The sequence below is a fragment of the Bos grunniens genome, chromosome 2 (genome assembly GCF_055505025.1).
Source record: "Bos grunniens cultivar Pamir isolate PY7600 chromosome 2, Bosgru_T2T1.0, whole genome shotgun sequence".
In the NCBI taxonomy this organism is placed as follows: domain Eukaryota; kingdom Metazoa; phylum Chordata; class Mammalia; order Artiodactyla; family Bovidae; genus Bos; species Bos grunniens.
The window spans coordinates 42,062,116-42,074,286 of record NC_141166.1 but is presented as its reverse complement, the minus strand read 5'-3'; the positions used below and the strand labels follow the sequence as shown (position 1 = coordinate 42,074,286).

The following is a 12,171-nucleotide window of genomic DNA, read 5'->3' as shown; positions in this document are numbered from 1 at the left end:
AGTAATATATTTTCTTGTTTATTTATGATAATAAATCTTTGCTACACAGCTTTATTCAATACAGTATTAGATCGGTTCAGTTCTCAAGTGGTGATTTTGTACAGCTTATGAGGAAATCTCTTTATAGTGACATTGTTTAGCATCTTCTTTTACTTTTTGCTTTTTTTTAAAAAAAAATTCTTTAAAATTTTTTGTATTGGAATATATTTGATTTACAGTGTTGTGTTAGCTTCAGGTATACAGCAAAGTGATTCAGTTATACATATACATATATCTATTCTTAAAAAGTGATGTCTTTCCCTCAAACTGATTTCAATTTAAACTTGGCAGTTTGTTTCTTATTGCAATTTAATTATTTGGGTCACTGAATTCTGTGTCTCCTGTTTTTCTGTGAAGAGAAAAACATATTGTGCAACCAAGATTGATGCAAGGCTCCCTAGTGAAGCATCTTTCTTCAACAGCTCAACTCATTACAACAAAGGAGGCTGCTTGTATCTGAGCTGCTGGTTCTTTTCCTTCTTAGTTGGAGTATTTCCAAGGTTGTCTTTTCTGAAATATTGTAAAATGTCCTGGACCTCAAAAGAAGGTAGTCTTTGAAATTCTGTGAACTCTTCCCACTGTGAAGAAAAAAGGGTGGACTCTTGAAGGATCTTTTGAAAAAAATCATTGAGAGTAGGGGAAGAAACCATGAGCAAAAAGATAAAGGGAGGAAAAACAATTCCCGAAAAAGTTATAGTTTATGCACCTGTGCATACAAAGACACACACACTATGTTTGATATTTTAATGGACATAGAATAAGAAATATTATCATAGCAATGAAGGAAATGAGAAAAATTTTACCTACAGTCTCGGTGTGTGTGCTAAGTCACTTAAGTCGTGACCAACTCTGTGACCCCATGGGCTGCCGCCTGCCAGGCTCCTCTGTCCATGGGATTCTCCAGGCAAGAATACTGAAGTGGGTTGCCATGTCCTCCTCCAAATGATCTTCCCGACCCAGGGATCGAACCTGCTTCTCTTATGTCTCCTGTGTTGGCAGGCAAGTTCTTTATCTCTAGTGCCACCTGGGAAGCCCACCTACGGTGTCTTTTCTGCTGGAAGGGATAATGGAAAACATGAGACAGCTAAACAGTTGCTTACTAATGAGACTGTGTCTAATGAGACAGTTTTATTAATCTTTTTTCGAACTCTAATTATAGCAGTTTTCTTTCTCAAGCACCTTCTTTCCTAGAGCCCACAGCTCTCCTCTTTAGGAAGCAGAGCTGAAATCATCTCAGTGGTGTCTGCTCAGGCTTGCTTGATACCTTCCAGGTTTTTTGCTCCCTATTTGTAAAGCTTTTTCTTGTATTATTGCTCTGCCACTCATTACTGAAAAAAACTTAATATATCTTAAAGGCAGGGAAACGTCTAAATTTTCCTCTGTTACCCTAACCATGTCTCTTATAGAGCATAGTAAAGTACACGCTCAGTGAATGTTGACATTGATAGCATGGATACCGCAATTCAGGTTGCTCACTTTCTACTGAAATACGGAATTCAGTCTTGTAATGTTTCCTGAATTTGAGAAAGTGTAAACTGCTTGTTTCCCATTTTCTGTTTCAGTTATGCACACACTCTGTAGAATTCACAAGTCCTTGTAAGTAGTACAGAATACTAATTGAATACTTGTTATGTGTGAAGCATTTTTGCATGAAAACATATATATCCTGGAAAGACTTGCTTTTCATTTCTATAAGTAGACAGTCATCTTTTCCCATTGTTTTCATGTCCATATTAATGTTAATAATGCTAGAACATAAGTCCCAAGAAAACCACTGTGTCTCTTCAGTTTATATAATGTACCTTACCTAAAGCTGAATATTTATGATTGCTAGTAGCATAGCACTGGTGGATAAGATGCAAAGCCAGTCTTAGCTGAGGAATCTAATGGTCTTGTAAGTTATTTAATATGATATTAAATTGGCTACCAAGTTCATTTGGGTTTTTCTTTTTTTTTTTTTTTTCTTCGCGGCCGGCCGCGCCGCCTCCGCCCGCGCCCCCGCCGCCTCCACGCAGCCTCCTCTGCCTTTCCCTCTTCTCGGCTCGGTGAGGCCCAGGAGCCGACGGGGCCGGGCGGTTGAGGCGGGCGGTGCTCGGCGGCGCCGGAGCAGGATTCTGGGCTCGGCCGCTTCCCATTTGGGTTTTTCTAGAAGATGTTATGGACAAACCTGAACAAACTTTTTGGCCAACCCAATACCATTAGGTGCCATCTACTAAAAGGAAACACACAGGGAAGCAGCAGCACGTTGTTAAGATGTGTGAAGTGTTCTTTAGTGAAGGAGGTTTGTGTATATAATTGAGTTTAGTTGTTTTTGTTTATTGGGCTCCTGTAATTTCCCTGTGCCAGACTCTGAGTCAAAAGAAAAATACCAAAGCGCTTAGGCAACAGCTGCTCTCCATCCTTCAGGGTGGTAATTCTGAGCCCAGGGTTGTACTTATTCTTGTCGTGAAATGACACTCTTTGACTCTAAAACCCTGCATTCTTCCACAGTGCTATTAGAGTGACCGGCTTGTAAAAAGAAGTGTTAATCTTTGAATCTGTTTAGCAGATATCCTGATGGAGAAAATAACCCATTATGACCTGATGGGTAGTTCATGTACTCTTCTCTGAAGTATTCCTGTGATTCTGTGTTATTGAACATATGTCTAAACCTCGCTGTGCAGGTCGTTCTTTGTAAAAGAAGAGCAATGCTCTTGGAGGTAGTCTTTGTGTTTTCAGTCGGTTTCAGTGGTTCTGGTCAGTTAACTCTAAAATATTTAATAAGCTATAAGCAATGTGGCCATGTATTATAAAAACTTTCTACCTGTCCTGGCCTTTCTTCTAATTTTTTTTTTATCTTTTGGAAGAATTGGGTTATGAAATAAAAATAAATAGTATCCAAAAATGTAATTTGTAAAACAATAATGACTCATTTTACCTGATTTGAAAACTTATTTAAAATTGACTATTACCAAAACTATATACATGGTATTTTGTTGAAGAAAAAGTGATCAATTGATGTGGAATAGCATAGAGACTCCAAAAGTTAAAGCCCATTTTAATCATGTCTAGGACAGAGCAGAAGTAACAGAATGATAAGGAAAAGTAGCATTTGTCAGGTATTTATTTTGGTCTAGAGAAGAATCTGTTCTCTGTGTACAAAGGCAGAATGTATAGCAAAGGAAAGAGAATATGAGAAAAATAGCATACACCATTGTATTGAAATTACTTCAATGGGTACAGATATTTTATTTTTATTTATTTTTAATATAAATTTATTTATTTTAAAAGTGCTGTACTCAATATGCCAGCAAATTTGGAAAACTCAGCAGTGGCCACAGGACTGGAAAAGGTCAGTTTTCATTCCAATCCCAAAGAAAGGCAATGCCAAAGAATGCTCAAATTACCGCACAATTGCACTCATCTCACACACTACTAAAGTAATGCTCAAAATTCTCCAAGTCAGGCTTCAGCAATACGTGAACCGTGAACTTCCAGATGTTCAAGCTGGATTTAGAAAAGGCAGAGGAACCAGAGATCAAATTGCCAACATCCTCTGGATCATGGAAAGAGCAAGAGAGTTTCAGAAAAACATCTATTTCTGCTTTCTTGACTATGCCAAAGCCTTTGACTGTGTGGATCACAATAAACTGTGGAAAATTCTGAAAGAGATGGGTAAACCAGACCACCTGACCTGCCTCTTGAGAAACCTGTATGCAGGTCAGGAAGCAACAGTTAGAACTGGACATGGAACAACAGACTGGTTCCAAATAGGAAAAGGAGTACGTCAAGGCTGTCTATTCTCACCCTGCTTATTTAACTTCTATGCAGAGTACATTATGAGAAACGCTGAGCTGGAAGAAACACAAGCTGGAATCAAGATAGCCGGGAAATATCAATAACCTCAGATATGCAGATGACACCACCCTTATGGCAGAAAGTGAAGAGGAACTAAAAAGCCTCTTGATAAAAGTGAAAGTGGAGAGTGAAAAAGTTGGCCTAAAGCTCAACTTTCAGAAAACAAAGATCATGGCATCTGGTCCCATCACTTCATGGGAAATAGATGGGGAAAGAGTGGAAATAGTGTCAGACTTTATTTTTTTGGGCTCCAAAATCACTGCAGTTGGTGACTGCAGCCATGAAATTAAAAGATGCTTACTCCTTGGAAGAAAAGTTATGACCAACCTAGATAGCATATTCAAAAGCAGAGACATTACTTTGCCAACAAAGGTCCATCTAGTCAAGGCTATGGTTTTTCCTGTGGTCATGTATGGATGTGAGAGTTGGGCTGTGAAGAAGGCTGAGCGCCGAAGAATTGATGCTATTGAACTGTGGTGTTGGAGAAGACTCTTGAGAGTCCCTTGGACTGCAAGGAGATCCAACCAGTCCATTCTGAAGGAGATCAGCCCTGGGATTTCTTTGGAAGGAATGATGCTAAAGCTGAAACTCCAGTACTTTGGCCACCTCATGCGAAGAGTTGACTTATTGGAAAAGACTCTGATGCTGGGAGGGATTGAGGTCAGGAGGAGAAGGGGACGACAGAAGATGAGATGGCTGGATGGCATCACTGACTCAATGGACGTGAGTCTGAGTGAACTCCGGGAGTTGGTGATGGACAGGGAGGCCTGGTGTGCTGTGATTCATGGGGTCGCAAAGAGTCAGACATGACTGAGCGACTGAACTGAAATGAGGCTAATTACAATATTGTATTGGTTGGTACAGATATTTTAGATGAATATACTAATTCCATTTGGTATCTATGCAACAAAGATGAATGTTTAAGGAAATCTCAAGTCATATTATAGGAAAATTGACTCCCTCTCAGCATTAAAGTGAATTCAGATGTTAAAAGTCTTTCTGATAAAGGTAACAAAATAAAAATTTTTTTCCTATGGAGAAACAGGGATGTTTTTGATGTCGTCGTACTAATTGTTTCAGTTGTTGTGAAGAGGAGTCTGTCAGTATGTTTGAGTCCTAGTGTTGGTATTGATGATGATGATGATGGCATATGCCAGACACTGTGCTGAGTAGGTGTGGGGACATTTAAAGCAAAGCTCTCTGTCTGGGCCACATGTACATGTGTATATGTGAGCCGACGTGTCACTGAGCATTCACACAAAGCTCCAGAGGCCACCTTTTCAGATTCATTGTTTGACGTTTCCCCCAAAAGCCATTTTCCTATAGGCAATTTCATTAAAATTTTTTTTTAAGTTTGTTTTCCACATTAATTTTTTACTCTATTTTTATATTTGTTTCTCCCCCAGGCCCTGTTATCTTTTCTTCTCCTGGCAGGTGGATTCTTTTTATTTTTTTCATCTATAGCATTTCATTTTATTTTTATTGTTGTTGTTCAGTTGCTCTGTTGTGTTCTGACTCTTTGCAACCCCGTGGACTGCAGCAGTCAGGCTTCCCTGCCCTTCACTATTTCCTGGAGCTTGCTCAAACTCATGTCCGTTGAGTCAATGATGCCGTTCAACCATCTTGTCCTCTGTTGCCCCTTTCTCCTCCTTCCTTCAATCTTTCCCAGCATCAGGGTCTTTTCCAGTGAGTCAGCTACTCACATAGAATGTATGCAAATATAGGTACTTTAAACAACTTTTTATTTTGTATTGATTAACAAACAATGTTGTGATAGTTTCAGATGAACAGCGAAGGGATGCAGCCATACATATACATGTATCCATTCTCCCCCAAACTCCCCTCCCGTCCAGGCTGCCACATAACACTGGGCAGAGTTCCATGTGCTAGATACTGTAGGTCCTCTGGCAGGTGGATTCTTACTCACTTTTAAAAACTTTGTTCAAACTGCACCTTGTCACTGATGCCTTGGTCCCTGTGGCCCCTTAGACACGTGGAGGTTGACAGCCCTGCCTGCTTCTCTGGCAGATGCTGCTTTCTTGAGCCTGGGCTGTGTCCCAGCCATCTTTCTACATAGGGTGGGACTCAACACCTGTGTGTGGAAGGACTAAATGAAATAAACCAAGGAAAATCCCAGTATTAATATTATTTGCCAGGTTTTTCATTAAATTCTGTGAAACTTAAACTTGCCACATTGACTCGTATAACTTTACTTAACAATAATCAAATTGTCTGACTCTCAATAATTTCTTCGAAATGGAGTAAGCAGTTACAGAGGAGCCTAGTGGGCTACCATCCACGGGGTTGAAAGAGTAGGACACGACTGAGCAACTAACACACACGCCCACACACAAGCAGTTATTACCTGGCTACATTATTTTGCAGCAGAGTTTTCTTGGGGTTGGTACTTGTCTCAGTGCTTATTTGCTGTGAAATGAGTCTTTTGCTGGGTCACTGTCAGGTTCTTTAGATTAGTTACAGAAATACAGAGATTTGTCTAAGTTTGAATTATAAGCACTTTTCCTTGAAATACTCATTTGGAAGTTTTGCTCCATTTGTTTCGATGTCATAATTTACGTGTAGTTTTTTTTCTTCAGTACTAAAACAGTTATTTATTTTTGGTGGTGCTGGTCTTTGTTGCTGCGCGCAGGCTTTCTCTAGTTGCAGTGAGCTAGGGCGACTCTTGCTTGTGGTGCACAGGCTTCTTATTGCAGCGGCTTCAGTGGTTGTGGTGCCTAGGCTTAAGTGCTCTGCCGCATGTGGAATCTCCTCGGACCAGGGATTGAACTCATGTCCCCTGCGTTGGCAGGCAGATTCTTATCCATTGTACCACAAGGGAAGTCCCTATGTGTAGTTTTTGTTTTATGTATAAAAGGCAATGGCACCCCACTCCAGTACTCCTGCTTGGAAAATCCCATGGACGGAGGAGCCTGGTAGGCTGCAGTCCATGGGGTCGCTAAGAGTCAGACACGACTGAGCAACTTGATTTTCACTTTTCACTTTCATGCATTGGAGAAGGAAATGGCAACCCACTCCAGTGTTCTTGCCTGGAGAATCCCAGGGACGGGGGAGCCTGGTGGGCTGCCGTCTCTGAGGTCGCACAGAGTCGAACACGACTGAAGCGACTTAGCAGCAGCAGCAGCATTCTCTTTTCACCACAGTATGTTCTTATTTATAAAGATGCTCAAACAAGTACATTTAGCAGCTCTTTTAAGCCAGAGTGCCTTTAATGAACTCTTCTCTACTATTTAATATTCTTAAGAGAAAGTATGCCTGAGGGACGTATCTTATTCCCAGGAAAAAAGCTGTTTTCTTAAGCTTTTGGGACCCAGAGATGAAAAATTTTCCCCTATACAAATTATTCATCAAGTAAAAATTTTCATGCAAAAATTAGTGCTTCAAGACAGAATGAATTTAGATGAAAGACTTTGTGATAGTTATATTAGGTGAACAGAGGTTTTGCTACAGATGACAGAGACCACACCTGGCAAGAGAGGTTTCTCTCTCAGGGAGTTGTCTGAATACAGGAAGCTCAGATCGAGGATAATGACCCTGTTCTACATGGTTATTTGGGGTCTGACATGATATCCCATGGTATTAGGGATTGAGGCACCTTCTCTCTCATTGTTCTGTATTTAAAATTTAATATGTTTATTTCCTCTTAATTTTATTTGGTAATTATTGAGACTATCAGATCAGCAGTTATGCTTGACAAGACATTGAAGTCATGGTTTACTTATAGTATTTTATGGATTTGGCATGGCAAAATAGTCCTGATTATTAATATTTGATTAGTTAATTGAAAGTTCATATATTTTGGGGAAGGATGGTTAATGTACAGATGTTTGCAAGACCCCTGTGATATCAGTTGTGAAGCAAACCGTCCAGAATGGAAAGTGATCATCCATCACTGTGGAGGGAGGGCACAGTGCTCCTGAAGCCTCAAGTTCATTCCCAGCAACTGTGTGTGAAGAAGGCTTACTGGAAAGTAATGTCATTGGTCTGCCCTTGAAGGAAGAGAAGGATTTTGATAATGGGAAGTGGAGGAGGAAGGCAAGAGAAACAAGCAGTGGCTTGAGGAGAGTGGGAGTGAAGTGTCTGGTTGCTATGCATGTAACACTTCATAGATGACACCCACTGTGCCTTAAGAATGAAGTCTGGAGGAAGGGTGTTTGTGAGCAAGGGGTTGAGGGGTATGTTACATTTATCTTTGTTCTTTTTTTTCTGACAGGGTGACAAAGGAGAGTTTTTTCTTAGATAATACTTTAACAGAACTTCATTGATTTGTTGATTTATATTATTCAAGATGCTTCTGTGAGCTATTCTAATCTTTAGGACCATAGCCCGCCAGGCTCCTCTTTCCATGGGATTCTCCAGGCAAGAATACTGGAGTGGGTTGTCGTGCCCTTCTCCAGGGGATCTTCCTGATCCAGGGATTGAACCCAAATCTGTTATGTTTCCTGCATTGGCAGGTGGGTTCTTCACCACCAGCACCAGCTGGGAAGCCCCTTTAATACCTAGAACATATGACTCATGTTGAGATGAGATTATCTTTACATTTTGGGTTAAATCACAAAGAGGACAGTATTTGTAAATGTGTGACTTTCAAAGGGGAACAGAGACTCTCAGTATCCACAGAGGGCCTGGTTTGATGTGCTTTCTGAAGTGGAAAGGTTTTTTTACCGGGACATTCTGCTGATAATTCATTTACAGAAAGTTCCAATTCCTGATGAAGAGCAGAACGCTGACATGAGTTTTGACTTAGGTGTGCAGAAAGAATTGGTTAGCTTTGTGCACAAAATAGGCTGAAATTAAGCTTTAATTAGTCAGACTTTTGCATAATTCATCACAGTCACTTTGAAAGTTCAGTTGAATCTGCTCTTAATTTTTATCAAGATGGACTCCTTTTTAAAGGACTTTTATTAGTTTCTTGCTGAACAGATATTTAGGCCTTCCAGGTAAAACCATGATGATACCCCTGTTCTCTTTTTAAAGAAATAAATTATTATATAGGGATCCATTAAGAAACGAATCAGTCCATAAAATATTCTTCTTATTAAATATCATTCTTTATATCAATATAATCAGCTTTAAAGATATGAAAGTAAACTAAGTTTCTTTTTGTCTTTTTGAAACCATAGGCTGTCCATCTGGCCCAGGCAAGCTTCCAGATTGAAGCCTTTGGCTCCAAATTCATTCTTGACCTCACACTGAACAAGTAAGTATTTAGTTATGATCTTGTCAAGAAATAATTGCAATAAAACACTACTTCATGATAGTTTTGTCAAAATAATATCTGTTGTTGAAGCAACTGATATTTTTTAGCTAATTATATGTCATATAGCACCTAAAGAAAAATATAAAGCCCGAAGTTAATTATTTTCTTTTGCTGAAAGAAGAGACATTTAATGTATTAAAAAATCTCAAATGGAGTACTTAAATGTGATTTTAAATGGAATAAATATTTGAAGTGATGCTAGCTAATTAAGTGCTAACTATAATCTTTACTATATATATATATAGCAAGCATGATAAATTACTGACTCAAGTATAATTGGACTTCAGTCTAGAAATTCCACTTTACCTTTCAGTATGCAATTCACATGACTTCTGTATGAAGAGTAAAGAAAATGATGACTTGCAAATAGTACCTATTTTGAGAAGGTTCTTTGCTTCCTAATTTGCTCTAATACACTTTCTTAGAAATTTTGATCCTGATGACGATTTACCCGATTTTCCTCTGAGCATGTGTTTATGTTGATATTTAAATGCTATTTCCCAAGTTGGAACCAGTTGCACAGATGTCTTTGTACAAAGCATGAACAAGAGCTGTTGCCTTAAGCAGGACTCTTCAGTCTCTGATTGAGCCAGCAGCGAATATTTCTTGGGTGAAGGAGCATTCTTGCATGGTTTTCTGTAGTTTGAGAAGCTCCAGTCAGTATCTTAAACTCTCATCAGTATTTTGACTAAGACTGCATTTTTGCCAGAAAGATACCATGTAATGCTATCAGACACTGTAATGTAGGTGACCACAGTTCAATATCTGAGAAATTACAAAAGACTCTGAAGAACAACTATTAAATTTCTTGTGTGCCAAATTCTGAGAGCTCTGCAGAAAAAAAAAAATGCAGAGTCAGCTTGGGTACTCCTTACTCAAGTGTAATTGCAGCTTTAAGTCAGGATGAATCAGCAGAACTCAGAATTTCCTGTGTTACAGATATTGCAGGTTTTCGTCTTTGAGTCTGCTGAGTATTAGTTGAGTTCCTTTTCACCATGCTGGGTAAGCACTGTGCCTGTCTGAGAGATTTGTCTTGCCAATACTTAGACTATTTTGAGTAACAAGATATAGCTAATTTTAGTTTGTTTAGATTTTCTGTTCCTTTTTTTTTTTTTTTCTTTAATTTTAAAAAAAAATCACATGCTCCCCATCCTGAACCCTCCTCCCTCCCAACCTCCCCATACCATCCCCCTGGGCCTTCCCAGCGCACCAGCCCCAAGCATCCAGCATCGTGCACTGAACCTGGACTGGCATCTCGTTTCATACATGACATTTCACATGTTTCAATGACATTCTCCCAAATCTTCCCACCCTCTCCCACAGAGTCCATAAGACTGTTCTATACATCAGTGTCTCTTTTGCTGTCTCGTACACAGGGTTATCGTTACCATCTTTCTAAATTCCATATACATGCGTTAGTATACTGTATTTATGTTTTTCCTTCTGGCTTACTTCACTCTGTATAATAGTCTCCAGTTTCATCCACCTCATTAGAACTGATTCAAATGTATTCTTTTTAATGGCTGAGTAATACTCCATTGTGTATATGTACCACAGCTTTCTTATCCATTCATCTGCTGATGGACATCTAGGTTGCTTCCATGTCCTGGCTATTATAAACAGTGCTGCGATGAACATTGGGGTACACGTGTCTCTTTCAATTCTGGTTTCCTCAGTGTGTATGCCCAGCAGTGGGGTTGCTGGATCATAAGGCAGTTCTATTTCCAGTTTTTTAAGGAATCTCCACACTGTTCTCCATAGTGGCTGTACTAATTTGCATTCCCACCAACAGTGTAAGAGGGTTCCCTTTTCTCCACACCCTCTCCAGCATTTATTATTTGTAGACTTTTGGATCGCAGCCATTCTGACTGGTGTGAAATGGTACCTCATAGTGGTTTTGATTTGCATTTCTCTGATAAAGAGTGATGTTGAACATCTTTTCAAGTGTTTGTTAGCCATCTGTATGTCTTCTTTGGAGAAATGTCTATTTAGATCTTTGGCCCATTTTTTGATTGGGTCATTTATTTTTCTGGAGTTGAGCTGTAGGAGTTGCTTGTATATTTTTGAGATTAGTTGTTTGTCGGTTGCTTCATTTGCTATTATTTTCTCCCATTCTGAAGGCTGTCTTTTCACCTTGCTAATAGTTTCCTTTGATGTGCAGAAGCTTTTAAGTTTAATTAGGTCCCATTTGTTTATTTTTGCTTTTATTTCCAATATTCTGGGAGGTGGGTCATAGAGGATCCTGCTGTGATGTATGTCAGAGAGTGTTTTGCCTATGTTCTCCTCTAGGAGTTTTATAGTTTCTGGTCTTATGTTGAGATCTTTAATCCATTTTGAGTTTATTTTTGTATATGGTGTTAGAAAGTGTTCTAGTTTCATTCTTTTACAAGTGGTTGACCAGATTTCCCAGCACCACTTGTTAAAGAGATTGTCTTTAATCCACTGTATATTCTTGCCTCCTTTGTCAAAGATAAGGTGTCCATATGTGCGTGGATTTATCTCTGGGCTTTCTATTTTGTTCCATTGATCTATATTTCTGTCTTTGTGCCAGTACCATACTGTCTTGATAACTGTGGCTTTGTAGTAGAGCCTGAAGTCAGGTAGGTTGATTCCTCCAGTTCCATTTTTCTTTCTCAAGATCGCTTTGGCTATTCGAGGTTTTTTGTATTTCCATACAAATTGTGAAATTATTTGTTCTAGCTCTGTGAAGAATACTGTTGGTAGCTTGATAGGGATTGCATTGAATCTATAAATTGCTTTGGGTAGTATACTCATTTTCACTATATTGATTCTTCCAATCCATGAACATGGTATATTTCTCCATCTATTAGTGTCCTCTTTGATTTCTTTCACCAGTGTTTTATAGTTTTCTATATATAGGTCTTTAGTTTCTTTAGGTAGATATATTCCTAAGTATTTTATTCTCTTCGTTGCAATGGTGAATGGAATTGTTTCCTTAATTTCTCTTTCTGTTTTCTCATTATTAGTGTATAGGAATGCAAGGGATTTCTGTGTGT

General features: G+C 39.1%; 1 protein-coding gene across 8 annotated transcripts in view; it reads left to right on the top strand.

Moving 5' to 3' along the window:
- ADAM23 (ADAM metallopeptidase domain 23) overlaps window positions 1-12,171 on the top strand; it is a 191,833-nt gene that overhangs the window by 39,744 nt on the left and 139,918 nt on the right. For all 8 annotated transcript variants that reach the window (XM_086343958.1, XM_086343922.1, XM_086343942.1 and 5 more), the window contains exon 3: window positions 9,018-9,094. In XM_086343958.1, coding sequence (XP_086200084.1) covers window positions 9,018-9,094 — 77 coding nt within the window. The remainder of the gene's footprint in view (window positions 1-9,017; window positions 9,095-12,171) is intronic.